Source organism: Gobio gobio (assembly GCF_949357685.1).
Source record: "Gobio gobio genome assembly, chromosome: 22".
Taxonomy (NCBI): Eukaryota; Metazoa; Chordata; class Actinopteri; order Cypriniformes; family Gobionidae; genus Gobio; species Gobio gobio.
In genome coordinates this window covers 36,407,502-36,428,719 of record NC_137118.1, presented here as the reverse complement: position 1 = coordinate 36,428,719, position 21,218 = coordinate 36,407,502, and the positions used below count along the sequence as shown (strand labels likewise).

Below are 21,218 nucleotides of genomic sequence, written 5' to 3'. Positions count from 1 at the left end.
ACTGCTTAACACAGCGTCTGATTGTACAATAATAAAGTTCAACATGTAAGCCTACACTATCAATGAAGTGGGTTCTACGTTTTTTTATCAGTTTTATTTTGATAAACATGACAATATAACATTGCGACTAAATGAAAAGAGGTTTTACCGTTATAAAAAATTTATTTGTGAGCAATAGTGGAACTGAAGGTTTTAGAATAAACACGAAACACACGTGCTTGCTGTCATGCGGTGAATCTGGCCAATCGTGGAACAGCTGTGTCGTCATCTGAGCTTGTGCGGTTGCTCTGTAGAAGCTGCTCAGAATGCACCAGCTGGCTGCTCTCGAAACACTCTTGCGGCACTTTGTTGACATACGTCACAGAATTATATGCATCTTGATCTGATGCATTTGGCAAACAACAGAAATCAATGGAGCACCCTGCGCGTCCATATAGTGACGGCACTTGACCATGCTTCAGATTTTGACGCCTTGGGAGTGAGAATGGGACTTATCTTAAGTTTGTTTTCCACAGAAGGTGAAAGTAAGAAAATAATTTTCATTTTTAGCCTTTAAATGTAGGCTATAGGGTAGGGGTTTTCAATCTTTTCATTCCCAAATATGATCATCCTTGGGTGAAGAACCTGGATGTTAAAATTGATACACTGGAAAATTAATATTATAAATCTAGAATTAGTTTCTATTTCTATTATTACATTATTATTATATCGTTTTTTTCTCACTATAGTAATGTACTTTTAAATATATGTATTTATTTGTTTATTAATTAAATTTACATTAATCAAAATTGTATTTATTTTAATTTGATTGAATCTATTTAACAGATTAATTTATACCTTTAATCACATTTTTAATCACTTATTTATTTATTTATTCACCACGTATAATTTATTTACTTATCAATGTTCCAGAAGACAAATAAATAAAATTAAATAAAAAAGATAAAATAAAAAATCCCATTGACACTAATTAGTCACTACATATAATTTATTTACTTGTCAATGTTCCAGAAGACAAATAAATAAAATTAAATAAAAAAAGATACAATAAAAAAATAAATTAAAAATAAAATCCCATTGACACTAATTATTCAGAGGTTTGGATTCGTTACTGTACTCAAAACCTCTTTTACAAAAAAACAAAATATGCATATAATATATTATATGCATGTATTTATTTATTAATTTATTTATTTTATCTAATTTCCTTACTCACTATATGTATAATTTATTTACTTATGTTCCATAAGACAAATAAAATAATAAATAATAAATAAAAAAAGTTTAAAATCCCCTTTAAACTGTCAAAATAAGTGTCAGTGTTTTGGATTAATTTCTGTTTTCAAAATAAGAATGATTTAATGATTAATACGAATGAATGAAGAACCTAAGTTCCTATCTGAATAAAATCACTTCCTGGGCAATAATATGTCCTTTAAAATCTCATTCATTCATACATTCGTTCTCGTAATTAAGCTCTCGTGCAGCCCGAGTCAGGCCAGAGTGGACTACATCAGCCTGACACTTTTGGGTTTATGGACCACTCAGCATATTTCCCCCAGTGGGAAAAAAAAAATTCACGGGAAGCAGGTTTGTTTGTCAACACACCGTGGGTTCCCTGCCAACACTTCCCTCTTACAGAGACCGAGAATAAAGCTGAAGATGAAATGGGTTCCCAGGCTGCCGTGTAATTGCACAGCCCTTATGTTGAACCCCTTGAGCATTCATTCAAATGAGGCCGTAATTGCCACATCTGTTAACCCTCTGAAGAGCCGTCAGCCGAGTGTCACGCATCTGCTAATTGGTACAAACAGGTAGCAGACGCTGATCTCCTCCACTGAGCATCTGCCGATTAGAGTCGCAAATTCAATGAGCGGTGATTAAAGGTCCTGCTAAAATGGCAAAGGAGAGGTTTAAATACTGCTGCTGAATATGCTATAACACTTCATGATGGTGATTAACAGAGAGCCAGGAACCGTGAGGGCTCCGTGGGTTGGTGTGAATTCATTTTTTTAGGCGTGAAGAAAAACTGAGGAAAATGGGTCATGGAGTTTTACTCTTGTGGTTTGGTCAGCTGATTGTGAACCTTAATGCTTCATAAAGCCATACAAGACATGTGTACATCCAATAGGAGCTTCTCAGAATTATCTGGAATTATTCAAATAATCCATTTGTTTACAGTCACAGACAATACATAATATATACAGTATAATATAATTAAAATTGTCCTCAAAATATACTAATATTAATATAAAAAAATTAAGATATAGTAATATCAATGTTTCTTGTCAACTACCTATATATAAACTTAAACACTGTATTCACATATTTGATGGTACACATTTGAACTTTATATTTTTATATTTGGATTTTGATATTATGTTTTAATAAGATTTTATACATGAACTTTGATGTATTCCTCAAAATATAATAATATCCAAAGTCATATATAAATTTGTAAAAAATAGTAATATCCATACACATATATACACACACACAAAATATACATATATAAAATCGTATTAAAATATCATAAATAATGTCAAAGTCCACATATAAATAAAAAAAACATTACAAAGTTCAAATGTGTAGCATAATTGATTTTTTTAAAGTAAGTTTAATGGGTTGTAGAATTCATTTTTTTTTTATTGATGTCCTACGGAGTGACAGTTTATCCATCATTTAAAACTTCTTTAAAAGAAAATTTTGCTTTTATAATTATTATACATGCAGCTTTTATGACCTCATTGTAATTGAGAGACAACTTGAAAAATGTATTTAAAAGATTAAAATGGTGAAAAAAAGGAAAGGGTATCCAGTCAGAGGACCTAGGTATACACACTTACATTTATATACATTTTAACTTAGAAATATTGATGTTGTTAAAAACAAGTACAACTAGTCATAAAGCGTTATAATAAAAGCATTAATTTGCAATACAGTCTGTCCACAATGCTGATGGGAGCAGTTATATTGCCTGTCACACACTGTTATATTGTCAAATACTGTAATAATGTAAATATGAAATGTAGCAATAACAAAGAAACCCGGATGACAGAAATTTGCCAGTGACGCAGCACACCATCATCAGATATGGATTTTTATGAAGTCATTTGTACAACCGTGTTCTTTATACAAAATATAGATAATTATTTTTTTTTAGAAAAGTGCATATTGCAGCATACTGTGGAATTCATTGGCAATAGTGAAAATAAATACATGTTTTTTTTTATATTTATCAGATAACATTAGTATGAAAACAAAAAGTAAAATAAAATAAGCAAAAACAAGAATACAAAAAAAGTCTCCTGGACACGGTCACAGTTCCTAAGTTTCATTGGTTTGGATCACTTGCTCTTCTCAAAACTTCTTTTTATTTATATATAAGCTAATATTTCTGAAAAAGAATACAAAAGAGCTGTTTTAATAGTAATAAATATAATAAATTAATTGCATATTTTATAAAATAATACATTAATAATAATAATACATTTTCCGTGACACAGTTTGGATTTTTATTTGAATTCTTACCCGCATTTGCTCATGTATCCAGTCAAGGAAGTAGGTCACATTTCCGTAGACTCCGGGCTTGTTTCTGGAAGCACATCCATCACCCCAGCTAGTGTCCCCAACCAGCCACCATAGAGAATTCTCCATTGTGACCAGAGGACCCCCACTGTCCCCCTGTGTGGAACAGCACTTATTTAATTTTAGCCCATATATTACATTTACAGTACTCTAATTTACTCTTTCAAATGATCGAGCAGCATCTAATTGTGTTTATACAGAGTGTTTCTGACCTGACAGGAGTCCACACCACCCTCCAGCTTGCCTGCACAGATCATGGTGTCTGTGATTTGTCCGTTATACACCTGTCGGCTGTTACAGGTCGTTCTGTCGATTAGCCAAATTTTGGCTTCTTGTAGAGTTTCTGAGGCAGATCCTATTAGAAAACAAACAATTTTCCAGTAAAGCTTTTCCATTTTGGAGATTTCAGAGAGCTGACATGACTTATTTTCTGTCCAATATTATTCACTGCACATGGGTTTGGATCTGTATGTGTTTGAGTACAGTCCTGTTGTGATGCTCTTCCAAAAAATAAAAAATAAATAAAAAAAGTTTCAAACCTCCAATTGACAGTGCCCCCCACCCTGTGACGTAACTTTCCCGCGGAGCAGAGAAGTACATGCCTTTATTGGGCAAACACACTGGCCTGACGTTCGCTGGAACAAGATACATACAAAACAAAATGGAAATTGTCATCATCCATACCTTTCTTCTATAAACACAAAATGAGATATTTTGTAGAATGTTCAAGCTGCTCTTTTCCACACCACGGAAAGCCCAAAAAAAGCACCGTAAAAGTGGTCCCTAATGCTCAAAATAATGAATTGGTAAACTTAAATAAAACAAATTAATTAAATCAAATCAACTTTTATGAGTATTTAGATCTTTTTTTCCTTTTGAGTTCACCAAATTGACACATGCTAAGTAATCTGATTTGTTTCATTGTTTTGAGTTTTATTAACTTGTTTCATTTAATTTAGACAAACTTAATGTTAACTGAAACTGGTCTGGGACTTCTGTTTACCAGCATGCTTTACCATGACACTCGAAAGGAAGAGTAAATACTCAAATTAAGTGTTATATAATGTTATCAAATTAAATACATTTTTGAAAAAAATAAAAATAAATAAATGTTGGAAAAATAAATGAGAATTTTTGAATGTTAAAGGGTTAGTTCACCCAAAAATGAAAATTCTGTCATTAATTACTTACCCTCATGTCGTTCGACACCCGTCAGACCTCCGTTCATCTTCAGAACAGAAATGAAGATATTTTAGTTGAAATCTGATGGCTCTGAAAGGCCTCCATTGGCTCAATGGCACGTTACACTCTCAAGACCCTTAAAAGGTACTAAAGATGTCGTTACAAAGTCCATCTCACTACAGTGGTTCTAAAAAAACTTTATGAATCGGCGACAATAGTTTTTGTGCGCAAAAAAACCCTAAATAACGACTTAGTGATGACGATTTCAAAACACGGCCTCATGAAGCTTCGAAGCGTTATGAATCAGTGAGCCGAATGATGATTCGGATCGCGTGTCAAACCGCCAAACTGCTGAAATTTGCCGATTCAAACCGCTGAATCGACTCGCTGATTCATAACGCTTCGAAGCTTCATGAGGCCATGTTTTGAAATCGTCATCACTATGTAAGTCATTATTTAGGGTTTTTTTGCGCACAAAAACTATTGTCGCCGATTCATAAAGTTATTTTAGAACCACTGTAGTGAGATGGACTTTGTAACGACGTCTTTAGTACCTTTTAAGGGTCTTGAGAGTGTAACGTGCCATTGTGCCAAATGGAGGCCTTTCAGAGCCATCAGATTTCAACTAAAATATCTTCATTTCTGTTCCGAAGATGAACGGAGGTCTGACGGGTGTCGAACGACATGAGGGTAAGTAATTAATGACAGAATTTTCATTTTTGGGTGAACTAACCCTTTAACTTGGTGACTAACTGAAATAAAATAAGCATATATTGAAGTACTAAAATGACTAAAACTAAAATGAAAAAAAAAAAAAAAAAATTATATATATATATATATATATATATATATATATATATATATATATATATATATATATATATATATATATATATATATATAATAAAAATGACAAAAGCACCTAAGATAATTGCTAAAGTTAAACTAATTTTAAAATGGAAACTGAGAAAATAAACATAAACCCTAATTCAAAACAATAATTAACTATATAACTATAATAGTAATACATAAATAATACTAAAATAACACTGCATGAAAAAATGCTTTGATTTCATTTATTGTCAGTATGATTAAATTATAATTACACTTTATTTTAAGGTGTCATTGTTACAGTGTAATTATATATTTAAGTACTAAGTAATATTATTTATCTTCATGTATTTAATATAGGGTTAGGGTAGGATTAGGGTATGGTTGAGGGTTAGTTGCATGTAATTATGCATAAATTACTGTTTTACTATGGTAAGTACATGTAACATTTGTAACAAGGACACTGTAAAATAAAGTGTTACCGAAACTTTCTTATTGGCTAGGAAATAAATGTGAAAATTCAGTCTTACTTGTAATCATGAGTGGATTGTTCAGCTTCATCAGTGCAATATCATTGTCGTTGGTTCTCGAGTTAAAGTCGTGCCTGACAATTCGGCCTACAGAATTGCCGCCGGTGAACCGCATCTCACTACGAGTCAGATATCCAGCATACACAGTCCAATCCCTTGCATTTGAAAACCTACACGAGTGTGTAATTTATCATAGTTCATAGTTCATCATAGCTTGTTAAATGAGATGGACTAAATGAAAGCACTTACTCTTGAACACAGTGAGCTGCAGTGACGATCCAGTATGGGGTAATGATGGACCCGCCACACAAATGCCTTCCGCCAGCTTGTAAGCTGACCTGCCATGGCCACACCCCCTTCGAGTTCACCGTGCTTCCGCCCACGATTCGGCTCCTGATGTTCCGTCCACATTCTACATCAGAATTCAGAAAATGGCATCAGTATATGTGAAAATATAATTTTCCTAGCTATAAACTATACTCGTATAGTTCACCCAAACATGAAAATGGAGTGTCTATTTTCACCAAGTGCAAATAGTGTGCCTTGTTGGCAAGTGCTATTCGCACTAGCTCTGCCTAACAATGGTTTTGACGTGATCGACCCGGGTTCGAATCCGCCTTTTGCCGAGCTCACTCTTCTCTTTTTTTCCTATCACATATCATATCGGAAAGGCATTTACTTTCAATTATAATTAAGTAAATGTTCTAAAAGTGGAAGTAAAATGCCTAACGAAATTATATTTAATAATAATAATAATAAGCATTTATTGGGTAGGGTTAGGGGTTAGTGTAGGGAGGGCTTTTATTGTCCAATTAAAGTGGTACTTCAGCGCTGAGAAGATGAATGTGTATTTAAACTGGGTCATTTATGTAGTAGAAATGTGAAATTATTTTTGAATTTGGTGCCTTCTAGACTGAGAAAAGACAGAAAATGTATTTTTGTCTCATGTGGATGAAAGACAACAACTCCCAGAATGCACTTGCTTCGCTGCCCTACGAGGCCACTCCCAAAGCCACGGCTACTGGTTACACTTGCCCACCATGACACCCCCACCGTCGTTTTGATATTCATAGTAATAAAATAATTTCGTTCAGTTAGAGAACAGACACTACAATTAAAAACTGAATGTGTCTTTTCAATAAAGTGTGAGTGAATCGAACGAAAGTCAGGCACAGACGCAGCTGGAGTCAGATTTCATTCATCACGAGAGCGAAGAGCTGAGGTAAGCGCGGCTGTCATTCACAACGTGTGTCCAGTCTGGCGCGTTATCAGATCGCATATGGAAGCTTAACTTTCATAGGAATTCATTGAAAAGTTGAAACACTCACTTTGCTCTGTACCGCTCCATTATGAATGCCCGAGCCGAGCGGCAGCGGCCGTGCACATTTACATTATGTGAGTGAGATCCCACCCCTATGGGCAGGTTGAAAACATGCGGAACTAGCTCCTTCTACTGGCTGTAGTCTCTAGCCTATGGCCAAAAAATCCTCTGATGACGCAAAATGACGATATTTGTGCATCTGAGGATTTTTTTTCGTCTCAGGGGGACATGAGGGGGAAAAGTACCATAATTCGAATAAACTACCGGGTTTCTACTGAAACAAAGCTTAATACTAAATCGCTGACGTAACCCTTTAAGGCGGCATCCATTTAATAATTTTAATAAATATAATAATTTACACTATGTTATTATTGTATCCTGTTAATGTACAACAATACTGAAGTGCAAATAGTATGTATCTGTCAAAAAGTATAAAGTGCATGTAACTACTATTTACACATATTAGTATTACATGTAAATAGAATATATCACTATTTTCACTTAGTGTAAATAGCAATTATCGCTAAGAAAATATGCTATTTTCTGCCAAATGAAAATTCTCACATGACAGTGAGTAAAAGACAATGACAAATGTGTAAATTTAGATCAGTGTTATTTTAATATAATTGATGTATACTCTTATATATTATAATATAGTTAATATTTTGAATGAGCTTTTACTTTCATATTTCCAGTTTTCATTGTCATTTTAGTTTTAGTTATTGTAATATTTGTATGTGCTTTTGTCAACTTTTCTTTTTATTTCAGTTTTAGTTATTTTAGTACTTAAACTCATTTATTTCAGTGAGATGCCAAGGTATTTCTAAATTTCGATTATTATAGGTTTTCTATTGCTATATTTTATTTATTTAATACTTATTTTTTAGCTTAATTTCAGTTACATTAAATCATTTTTAATAGTTTTAGTTATAGTTATCAATAACACTGGGATGAATTATTAATTGAAAGTAATTTAACCACGGTCAAACGTCAAACTAACCTAACCAACCAAAGTAGTTTGTTGCTACACTGCAAACTATTATCAGAGCTTCAATGTATTTTTATTGACTTTTATTTTATTTTAATTGTATTAAATAGCATGCAGACAAAATAAGGGCAACACTAAACAAAAACTAATAAAACCCCTAAATATTTATTTCATAACAAAAAAAAAGACACAAAATAAAAAATAAAGAGATATGGAAATCTATTATCTTACCAATACATTTGAGTGCCACGGCTTTGTTTGCTGGACAGTCTGAACTGAATTATCATAAGAGAAATATAACATTTTTAAACAAGCTGATTATATAGAAAAAACATGAATCAATAATTAATGTAAAATAACCGACAGTGTAAAAACCTAAACAACATGAATAACTGTATAAACAGTCTGTATAAAAATTCAGAAACACTTTACAATAAAGTCTCATTTATTAACATTAGTTAATTCATTAACTAACAAGAACTAATGATGAACAATATATTTTTACAGCATTTATTAACCTTTGATAACGTTAGTTAAAAATTATGTTCATGTTAGTTCACAGCATTAACTAATGTTAACAAAAAAACCTTTGAACTTAAAAATGTATGAGTAAATGCTGAGAATAACACCAGCTAAGATTAATAAATGCTGTAGAAGTATTGTTTATTGCTAGTTCATGTCAACTAATGCTGTTAGCTAATGTTAACAAATGAAACCTTATTGTAAAGTGCTACCAAAAATCCTGTATAAATCGAACTCTGTGACGCACCTTTTACTGAGAAAACTTTCTATGGACATATTCAGATTGGAAGAGCTGAGAGAATCTGTCTTCACCAGCATGTAGTCCAGTGATGCTGCAGAGTAAATCTCCTCGTAACCCACATACGTGTTCCTGAGAGACAAACCACAAACACACAGCACATATTACAATTCATTCAAAACACATTCTGTACATTTATTAAATATGGCACTGTATGGATACACCACTGCCCAAAAGCTTAGGGTCGGTAAGTCTCTTGTGCTCACAAAATAACTGTTTTCTACTATAATATTTTTTTTACATGTAATTTTTTCTTGTGATGACAAAGCATCATAATCCACAGTCTTCAGTGTCACATGATCCTTCAGAAAACATTCTAATATGTTGATTTGCTTTTTTCTTTTATTAATTTATTTGGATGGGACAATGCATATTAATGAACGTACAATATAATTTGATGTAAATACGCCGGATTTAGCACAGAGCTCATTTCCATCCGTAGTCCCAGACATGAATAAACAGAAAAAAAAAGAAGAAAAGACCAAAAGCAGACATAATACCAAACAGATTGGATATAAAAAAGTGTCCATGCTTAGATAAAATACTTGTTATCATATTTGTTTAAGATGCATATTGAAAAATTCCTATGCATAGACATCCTAAAGTGCTTATTATAAATGTACCTATTTTATAGTGTATAGTTTAAAGTGCCAATGCATTGTTATTACCTAATGTTCACAGTTTTGGATGTTATTCAGCCATCTTTAAAGCTGTTTTTTTTTTGTAACAAAACAAAAGTGGGGCTTCCTTTAATTACTGTTGGTAAAGTGTTCCAATTTGTGCACCCTTTAATAGAAAGGACATTTTGTGCAAAAGTAGACTGTAAAATGAGTATAATAACTGACCTAGTACTAGTCTCGCTAGTTTCTCTTTTTGACAAAATCCCCCAGGGGCAGTGGGGCCATTCCATTAATTGATCCAAGACAAGTTTCAAATACTTTTACATTTTCAAAACTTAGGAGCTGATACTTCTCTAAAATAGAACAATGGTGAAATTACTGTGGTTTCCTGCTTTTTTGTAGAGTTCATCAATGGATTTTAGTACAGTGACAGCAGCAAACGACCAGACTGCTAAGTGCAAAATAATCATACAATGGAGGTAGATTTAGAAGTCTCTGTTGTAATGAAAGGCCTAATTTGTTTGTAGTTTTGTAGATCAAATTTTATAGTTTTGGCTACCTTTTTAGGTGTTTTTTGAAAGTGGGGTTTGAATCTAGTATAACCCCAAAGTACTTAAACTGAGTTACCAACTCCAATTCCTCTCCTCCCAGAAACACAGAAGATTTACTTTTTGTTGTAAGTTGTTTGGTGGGCTTCTTACAGTCAGATTTTACACTATTTGACTTCACCTGGGTTTTTTTGTGTGAACATCATAACAACGGTCTTTTTGGTGTTAAGAATAAGAGAGGTTTGAATTAACCAGTTTTGAATTTTGGTTAGTGAATTTGTAAGGTTTGTAGCTATTGTCTTAGCATCTCTACCATGTATGAAGATCACAGCATCATCCGCATACATCTGTACATGAATTTCAGGACAGACATCTGGGAGATCGTTTATGTACATTGAGAATAATAAAGGCCCGAGAATTGAGCCCTGCGGAACTCCAACATGATTGCTGAGGTAGGGATGGTTTTACACCATCTATATTGACACATTGTGTTCTATCAGCTAAGTATACACCCTTAAAAATAAAGGTGCCAGGAAGAACCAAAAAGGGGTTTTCACAGGGATGCCATAGAAGAACCATTTTTGGTTCCCTGAAGAACCATTTTGTGAAAGGTTCTTTAAAGAACCATTTTTTTTTCTAACCATTTTATAGTCTAAAGAACCTTTCTGTGCTACAAAGAACCTTTTGTGCAATGGAAAGGTTCTTTGGATATTAACGGTTCTTCATGGAACCATACACCCCGCCAAAGAACCTTTTAAGAACCTTTATTTTTAAGAGTGTATGATTGAAACCATGATATAGCATCTGTGGAAAAGTTAAAGTGTGTGAGCTTAGTCAGAAGTACTTGATGGTTGACTGGGTCAAACGCCTTCATAAGATCTAAAAATACGGCTCCTACACAGGGATTCATATCCAGTAAATGTCTCTGTGGAGTGGTTGGGCCGGAAACCAAACTGCATTCGATGAAGTGGGGTAAAACCTTTATCCAGGTGTTTAATCAATTGGTTTGCTATCCACTTTTCAGCCACTTTAGAAACTATGGGTAGGATACTGATTGGTCGGTAGTTGGTGACCTGTGTTTTAGACCCAGATTTAAAGATGGGTGTAGCAGTGGCCTCTTTCCAAGATAATGGAACTGCTTTTACTCTTAACCATAAGAGTAATGGGTAGTACCAAAGCATTAATATGGGTTTTTATTATGAAGTTATTGTAAATACGATGGACATCCTTGGCTTTGGAATTTTTGAGAGTAGCAATGATCTTTATTACCTCTCCCTCTGTTATATTTTGTATCTGGAAGATAGGTTGATCTTCATTCGAGGTAGAGTAGTAGAAGGAGTGGGGGGGGGGGGGGCCTTGTTATTTCAGATATACTGTCTATAAAATTATTATTAAACGTGTTTTCCATGATCGTAGGATCAGGACATTATTCACAACTAGATTTAGGGCTTTGGTTTCCTTTTAATTGTGTTTACCTAATAATTTATTTAAAATTTGCCATGTTTTTTTTCCCGCTCCCTCTTGAACTTGCTATAATGGCAACACAAAATTTTGCTTTGGATTTTTTTTTATAGTTTGTATAACTTTGTTATACAAAGCTTGAGAAACATTTCTTATTGCTATCAATGTGGAAAACAGTTGTGCTTCCTAATATTTTTTAAGGATTCTCTGATGAATGGAAAGTGCAAATGAACACGCAGCATTTATTTGAAATAGAAAACTTTTGTAAGTTTCTTTACTGCAACTTTTAACCTTTCAATGGGTAGCAACCTTTCAGGTCTTTTTATTTAAAGATGTTAAATAATTAAAGGATTAAAAGGGATTTAAGGGAATAAAGAATAAATAAGAGTAATAAAATATGTTCCATGTCTAATGTGTAGCCTATATAGTTGTGAAGTAATCCATTTAAACAAATAATGCAAATAATATTTTATTAAAATATGCACAAATTTACTCTTGTTTGTATGTCTAATATGTAAAAAAAAACAAAAAAAAGTAAAAAAACAAAAACAAAAGGGGGGCATTTCCAATTTGGCCATTGACTTATCCCCCTCAATGCCTATGATGGTTACAGCCCTGAAATTGTACTACTTCCACTGAGATGAGTCACATTATCATTACCTCTCGTATCCGATCATCTCACATGCTTGCTTTGCGAGGTTGTTATTCCATCCTTTTGAACACACATACTCCCATTTTTGGCTCACATTTGAGTACATCTGAAGAAGGAAATTAGATCCGTACAGACGATCTGCAAAAACAACAACGAAGAAAGATCAGTAAAGTCACAGCAGGCACATTTATAGCAGTATACTGGGTTTACTAAAGAGGGCATAAGCCAAAGGAATTCTTACAGCAATAAGCTTCATCTCCTCCTGATGGACAGTCCAGTTTACCATCACACCACTGCGAATTGCTGATGCATTTGTTATCTGCTTTACAGAGCCGCCCTTGTAAACACTCAAACACACCTGTTGGGGCAGACAGAGGACATCAGAACAAGAAACAACTTGGGTGGATGGTATTGTTTGAAAGCCAATGAGAGTTTCTTACCATAAAACCAAAGCACCGCAACTATGATCGCAGCAATGACCAGTAGGGTGACGACTGTGCCAATGACCCATGGCCATTTTTTTGTTCTCCTGGAAGCTGTCGGAGAAGTTCATAAAAAGCAAAACATTAAATGAATCAATCTTTTGGTCTGTGCTGTTTTTAGGTGACGCATGAACAAAACTTCACTAAACATTATTTGTAGCGCACATCGCATCAATAAATTGCATTAAGCTTTGTGCTTTACTTTTGATAAGAAACAAAGTCTCAGCTTTCAAACTTTGTCAATGACAGCTAAATTCAAACAAGAAATACCGCTTTGGCCAGGCCTGGCTCCAGTTTTGAGATGCAAGTTGGACCAAGAGATATTCCTGATGGGCCACAAGTGTTCCATTAACTAAATGCGTTATTTCCCCCAACATTTTTTATATTATTTTAAATAATTTTTAATGTTGTATTAATTTTGTTATTTCAGATTTTATAACAAAAGGGGCAGGTTTTGATTATTAGTAACACTGCTATACTACTTTTAGAATAATAATTTACTTGTATTATGCTTTTGTTTAGCTTCCTGCTCATTTGATAAAATTCTGTCACAAATTCAAATTTTTTTTTTTATAATGCTTCAAAATTAATCACATCTCTATTATTAACATTATAAAAATTATGAATAATTAGCTTATGTTCTTTTTATATCTGTTGGTGGCAGGGATTAAAGCGGTTAAAAGAACAAAAAACAAAAACCTAATTTAATAAATGTAAAAATGTATTTCTTACTAGCAAGTGTAAAATGTTATTTTTACAAGCTGTAAAATTGTTAATAACTGGTTCATTTTGTTCAGATAATTTTTCATGAGCAAGCGGATTTGATATCAAACAGCCCCCCACATAATACTTAATTTCAGTTTTCAAATCATCATTATATTTATTTAAACAATAAGCAATTTTATGAAGAAATAATATTTTCTGCTTAGTACTGATACCAAGTGGCTGAAAAGCATGATCAAAATCTGGCTATTATTTGGTGTGGAGTAGAGCCTGGTTTTGGCGCTCTTGTGACGTGACATGTTGAGTAGCGCCTCAGTTAAAACAAAACGGAAACGGAGTGCACGTGAACTGATAATCTTTATCATCTGATCATCTTTACTACCAGTTATATCACAAAATAAATATGAATAAACATCAGAAGGTATGTTGCCCCTCCATCATCCCCAGGATACTATTTTTTTGTGATAGATAGATTTAAAAAATATATCAACACTAACTTAATTACATATGCAAATTAATAGCGACATTGTGTGGTTATATTTTTCTGGTGCGTATGCGTATCCTTTTACAGTTCTTCCTCACAGACACTCATAGCACTTTAGGCCATGCCGTAATTCACACCATTAAGTAATTACAAGGTTTCAACTTGTAAAAAGCATTAATGTCCTCTTCCACATCCTTTTCCACATCTGAGCAGTTTTCCAGTTTACATATAGTCCACAAGATATAATATCTGCATTTACACAAATGAGCAGTTTGCATAAGTTTACATACACCTAAAGGGTTAGTTCACCCAAAAAAATGTGTTGTGTTGCCTTGAGCATCAGTAAATGTTTGCAGTTTTTGATCATCCAGGTAACAACGCATACCAAGCATATGTAAACTTTTGAACTAGATATTTTGTGTAAATTCAGTCAATATGTCACCAAACATCATGTGACTTGAACTGTACATATATTTAGAGTTGCTCTCAAATTACTTTTGGTGCAATAAACAATCCTAAGTAGGTAATTTTCTTGCAAGACAAAAAGAATGAGTTGAAACAATATTTTAAATTGTTCTCTGATATCTACATAGAAGGGTATGTGACTTATTTAAGGGCAAAAATGGTCCAGATTTGTTTTTTTTACAGGTCCATTTACAACCCTAGAAATTGTCCTTAGAATAAAATGGTCTGTTTTTGCCTTATTAGGAAGGGTCATGAATATTAATGTAGAATTCTACTCTGATTGGCTGTTTCACTGCGCGGCTAATTTCAGTAGTTTTAGTGACAGAAACACATCTATACTGTCCGTCATGAAAATGGAGAGATTATGCATCCAACCTTAAATCTTTGATCCTGTTTCTGACGAAGATGCAGATTTTGAGGAACAACCAATTGTTTTGAGATTGGAAATGGCTCCTGAGTTGTGTTGTTGATGAAATATAGGCTAAATTATAATTCTAGAAAAGGGATTGCCATATGTATCTACGGTTGTATTTTGTAGATTTATATGACAACACTGGCAGGAAATGATATTAGCCTTTGTCATTTGACATTTGTCAAACTGTTATGTATGCTACTTGGAGTTTCCTATTGTTACTGTACTAGCATCTTGCGTCGGCTCTAGACAACACTGGGGATATTATCGTTAATGTTGTCTCACTAAGAAACTTTCAATTTAATCTGAAATTGTTTAGACAGTCAATAAGTGGATAAAACCACTACTTACAGCTTGCGGGAATATAGTTTGAATTGCCGCTTCTCCAGTATCAGACGCTGAGCGAAGCCTGCTTGATATTGACCAGGCCAGGTTAGAAAAACTTGCCGTGGTGAAATGGGCCGAGCAAACAAACAACTTTGAATTAAATTGTTGCGGTATCCTGTTATAGATAAACATCAACCATGCATGTTGACAGTTTTGTTCTGTGGGAAGGGTATGAAAAAGTCCTCACATCCCCTGCACAGCCTGGACCATAACATTTATTTCCATGATCTGCCATTTTCGCTATCCTCGCTTGACGCTTGTTTATTCACAATACCTGCAGAATTTCCGATGATTCGGCTGTGCAGTTCCGCTTGGCCTTGAACATGTGCTGGCATATGCAAATGTTGGGGGCGTACATATTAATGATCCCGACTGTTGCGCAACAGTCGGTGTTATGTTGAGATTCGGCTATTTTTCAGTGGTGTTTTTCACAAACGATATTTACTTATGAAGGAGGAAGCAATGGTGTTTGAGACTCACTGTATGTGATGTCCATGTACTGAACTCTTGTTATTCAACTATGCCATGGTTAATTACATTTTTCATTCTAGGGCACCTTTAAATGCATTTGATATAGTCTTTAATACAATTGAATTATAAATCAAAGTGAATAATTCTGAATTTGCAAAAAAAAAATTGCCTATGAAAACCTATGAATCATAAATCGAATCAAGTGTGACTAACCAATACTACAAAATAATGCTGCCCAAGTTTTTGAAATTCAGCGCCTTAAAAAGCATTAAATACCTTTGTGAACTAGCCTAGCATCACGGTGGAGCCCAGGTGTGTTTGTATGGTAGGTATTAACAGGTACTGTTTGAGGTGCATACTGATGCAGGCTCTGAGCAGGTGAGTATCTCTCTGAAGGGTATAGCGGAGAGAGATTTGGGTATAGAATCTGTGGGTTTTGGGCACCAGGGTACTGAGGTAAAGCTGGGTTTATTCCAGAAGACGGTGAAAACGGAGGGGGCCGCTGCTCCTCATGTTGGAAACCATGGTTCACGTGAGAAACATTGCCATAGATCTGAAAGAAATCAGAGTTTTGTCAGTTTATCAGGTTCAAAAGGCATTCGAAAACTATTTTGCTTCTATATTGTGATGTAATTCAGCATGAAAAGGATATTTAAGGAAATACCCCACGATAAGACCATTTTAGACAATAGTGCCCATGTTAATTAATTACAGTATGACTAACAACAATAACAATGTATAAACTGTTCCAGGAAATGATTATATATTAAATGAACGTTCATATTTGTATCATGATACTTGCTACTTAATTTTAATGATACTGAAAAGACTAACTGAGGTATTTAATAATTCATCTGATAAGCATGTTAGTTCAAAATTTTACATACAGTAGACACAGGAAATGAGCCTTATTGCTTTTATCTTACAACACTGGTAAAAAAATAAACATTTTCAGATTTCAGATTTCATGTGCTCTTGTCCAAATGTCCAGTACAGTCTACTTGAAATTGATTATTATATACTTTAGTTCCCTCCAGAAAGATTTTTTTTTTTTAACAATGTTAATCACTGAATATAAAATACCATAATAAAACTACTAGTATTAATAATAATTATATACTTATAAAGAAATGTGGCAGGACATATATAATATTCAATGTTAACATAAAATAAACTGTTAATTGCTGAATATTTTGATATTCACGTACCATGTAACATATACCATGATAACAATTAAATTACATTGAATATTAGTTTTCACCACAAAAAAACACTAGTATTTTATTATTATATGAAATATTCAGCAATTAACATTGTTCATTTACAAAGTTTCTCATCTCAGTACTGAATGAGTTAAATAGAGTCTATTTTGATTTAATATAATTTTCAATTTCACTCAGGCACAATAATTAGTTCCCTGTTATGTGGTCTATTCAGAAAAACACTTCCTTCTGAAAATTACTTATTAAAAAACACATTGCTGCCATAGACAAAACAGAAACTAACATGGCTAAACACTTCAACCATTGTGTTATCTTTACAGTGTTTTTCATACATTAAAATAGCTTTCTTTTCTTTTTTAAAAGATTATATGACCTTCACAATGAATCATTATAGGTTTTTCTTTGGTCAGGATAGTTAATGCTTTACATTTGTAAAGCATTAACTATCCTGACCAAAGAAGAACCTCATATCTCATGTGTTGAATGACAGTATCTGACAAAGAAGCTTCATGAAATCAACGACAATTAAATTACATTTGGTGACTGAAAGAAGAGGAATAAAACCATTACCGTATCCTTATTCTTCATCTTCCGCCTGTAAAAACCAATCCAAAAAACTCTCGAACTTCAAGCTGTGCACTAAGATCTGCTGACTGAACATACAGCAAAACAAACATTATTAGTCTCAGAAACAGCAACATTGAAAATGAAATGAGTTCCACAGATTATCTCTGAATGATACACATTAGAATGTATTATAAATTATAATTATATATACTAAAACTTACCTTAAAGTAGGTTCTCCTATAGTGTTTGAGCTTTAGCGGACTCTGCGTCTGCTGTCTGTATTTGTAATGAGCAGCCAATGCCACACCTTTGTTTGGTTAACCAGCCGGAACTCTAGTCAGGTATATGCAAATACAAAATATCACCAGCTGACCTGAACTCAAAGTTTATTACTCAGAGCATTCCAATGTCTTACTTTACAATCATAACATGTCTAAATAATACAGAACATATGACACAGCTTTGCATTTAATTTACCAACCTTGTGTTCCTCAAACCACTCCTGAACCATTTTTGCCTTGTGGCAGGGCTGAAAGAGGCCACAGCCACCAGGGAATACCGTTTCTATTAAAGGGTGTACATGGTCTGAAACAATACTTAGGTAGGTGGTACTACCTGTCAAAGTAACATCCACATGGATGGTAGGACCCAAGGTTTACCTGCAGAACATTGCCTAAAGCATCACACTGCGTCAGCCAACTTGCCTTCTTCCCATAGTGCATCCTGGTGCCATGTGTTCCCCAGGTAAGCAACGCACACGCACCCGGCCATCCATGTGATGTAAAAGAAAACGTGATTCATCAGCCCAGGCCACCTTCTTCCATTGCTCCGTGTTCCAGTTCTGATGCTCACATGCCCACTGTTGGCGCATTCGGCGGTGGACAGAGGTCAGTCACCCTGACTGGTCTGCAGCTATGCAACCCCATACGCAATAAACTGCGATGCACAGTGTATTCTGCCACCTTTCTATCAGAACCAGCATTAAAGGGTTAGTTCACCCAAAAATGAAAATTCTGTCATTAATCACGTACCCTCATGTCGTTTGACACCCGTAAGACCTCCGTTCATCTTCGGAACACAAATGAAGATATGTTCGTTGAAATCCGATGGCTCAGAAAGGCCTCCACTGTACACTCTCAAGACCCATAAAAGGTACTAAAGACGTCGTGACAAAGTCCATCTCACTACAGTGGTTCTACAATAACTTTATAAAGCGACGAGAATAGTTTTTGTGCACAAAAAAAACCTAAATAACGACTTATATAGTGATGACCGATTTCAAAACACTGCTTCATGAAGCTTCGAAGTGTTATGAATCAGTGAGTCGATTCAGCGATTTGAATCGCCAAAGTCACGTGATTACAGCAGTTTGGCGGTTTGACACGCGATCCGAATCATGATTCGACTCGCTGATTCATAACGCTTCGAAGCTATGGGTCTTGAGAGTGTACAGTGCATTGTGCCAATGGAGGCCTTTCTGAGCCATCGGATTTCAACTGAAATATCTTCATTTGTGTTCCGAAGATGAACGAAGGTCTTATGGGTGTCGAACGACATGAGGGTAAGTAATTAATGACATAATTTTCATTTTTGGATGAACTAACCCTTTAACTTCTTGAGGAATTTTGAGCTACAGTAGCTCTTCTGTTTAATCGGACCACACGGGCCACGTTCATCAATGAGCCTTGGCCGCCCATGACCCTGTCAGCAGTTCACCCCTGTTCCTTCTTTGGACCACTTTTGATAGGCTACTGGTCACTGCAGACCGGGAACACCCCACAAGAGCTGCAGTTTTGACCCAGTCGTCTAGCCATCACAATTTGGCCCTTGTTTTTTTCCTGCTTCTATCAACTTTGAGGACAATTTTCACTTGCTGCCTAATATATACCACCCACTGACACTTTTGCTCTGCTCGCTAATAATTATTTGAAACGTAGAAAACTGGCAGCTCCAGTAGTAATGAAAATAAATATCTTGAACTCTGCCATGGAAACTAGCATGCATGAACCGTAAACAATTTAATAATCAATTAAAAAGGAATTTATAATTATATTGATCAGCGCAGTTTGGAAAATGGATGATTGATTCAGCTGTGGGCGCCACTGCATTGTGGGTATTCTCTAGCAGCAGAGAATTTTAAGGGTATAGGGGGCGATTTCAGACACAGCCCAGGTTTTTCCTAATATCAGCCATCATTAAAACAGAACACATTTCACATATGTCAAAAACTACGGAGCCCCTAAAGGGACATGGTGGTGAAAACCAAATATGAGATGGAAGGAAAAATAAGGCTGAATCCGAAATCACCCCATACCCTCAAATAGGGCATTATTTGTACGAAACTATAGTGGACGTTATCGAGTGCTATCCCACATTGCACCACGATAACGAGTGTACAGCCAATGTACACTCAATGGCTGTCCGAATTCACTCAATCGTTTTCATTCACTCCTTCAAGTGAACTGTATTAGTGGACTAACATAGGGAATAGTGATTGAGGGTTTAGGGGGAGATTTCGGATTCAGCCCTTTTAGATTTTCTATCCTGAGAAAGTCTGGGTTTGCTCGCAAAACCTTTGCGTTCCCTTGCAAAAACGTTTCTGTTCTTTGAGTGAAAGTTTCTCGCATTGACAATCATTTTTAAAATGATAATACCAACCTACACATTTAAAAACTATAGCTGCAACATTTGTAATATAAATCTATAAATAGCCTATATTTTATTAACAGATTATCATATAGACAACATTTTACACAATAAAGCATGATGCATTCTTGTATGGGTGGTCATAAGTAGTTGATTTTCTAATTTATGTTAGTGCAAGATGATGTTTTCTGCTCTTTTCATCGGTCTTTGTAGTTTATGTGGCCGTTTTAGATCATGTTTGACTTTCTCTATAGCGTTTTAAAGTTGTAACTTATCAATAGAATTAAAATGTTAGGGGAGTTTTTCACTTGCCAGTTGTAGTTATTGGGGGTTAACTCCCCCCACTAGGAAATATGAATCAATATCAATAAGTGTAACTAACTGAAAGCATCGTAAAATCACCAAGCTTGAGTACAATAGAATCTTTTTATAGAAAGCTATAAAACCATTACAAGGCTTACTGTATGTGATGAAGGTTTAGTCTGTTACAAGACGTAATTAGACTTCCTGCTCAATTTCCACAGAGACGTTCGCACAGAGAAATCACTACATTAAAAACAAGCTGTAAAGATAATCTGTAGGCTATGATAAAAAGAGCTGTTCCCCAAACAAAGCAATCACACAGGGTCAAATGCAGCCCTGCTGTTATTCAGTAACTGAGTCAATGGCCCGATACTCTCATATCCACGATTTTGCAAGTGCTCTCACAACATCCTATTAATATTTAACTCAATTATCTATCGCTTAGTTTGAAGCCCAATGCCTTTTCAAAAACGAATAGAAATTGAAAAATAGAAGCTGATAAACGGTCTCTGTG

General features: G+C 34.6%; 1 protein-coding gene across 1 annotated transcript; it reads right to left on the bottom strand.

The window, feature by feature from the left end:
• Positions 1–2,650: 2,650 nt before the first annotated feature.
• tmprss2 (transmembrane serine protease 2) lies at positions 2,651–21,067 on the bottom strand. Its single transcript, XM_079805167.1, has 15 exons — positions 20,863–21,067; positions 17,977–18,088; positions 17,759–17,841; positions 16,242–16,518; positions 12,982–13,077; positions 12,783–12,899; positions 12,550–12,679; positions 9,210–9,332; positions 8,672–8,715; positions 6,381–6,543; positions 6,132–6,301; positions 4,128–4,223; positions 3,801–3,943; positions 3,532–3,684; positions 2,651–3,397 (listed from the first exon to the last, which is right to left on the bottom strand). Exons 3-15 carry the CDS (start codon positions 17,774–17,776, stop codon positions 3,389–3,391), a joined length of 1,539 nt encoding a protein of 512 aa, XP_079661293.1. The 5' UTR covers positions 17,777–17,841; positions 17,977–18,088; positions 20,863–21,067; the 3' UTR covers positions 2,651–3,388.
• Between the last annotated feature and the right edge of the window lie 151 nt (positions 21,068–21,218).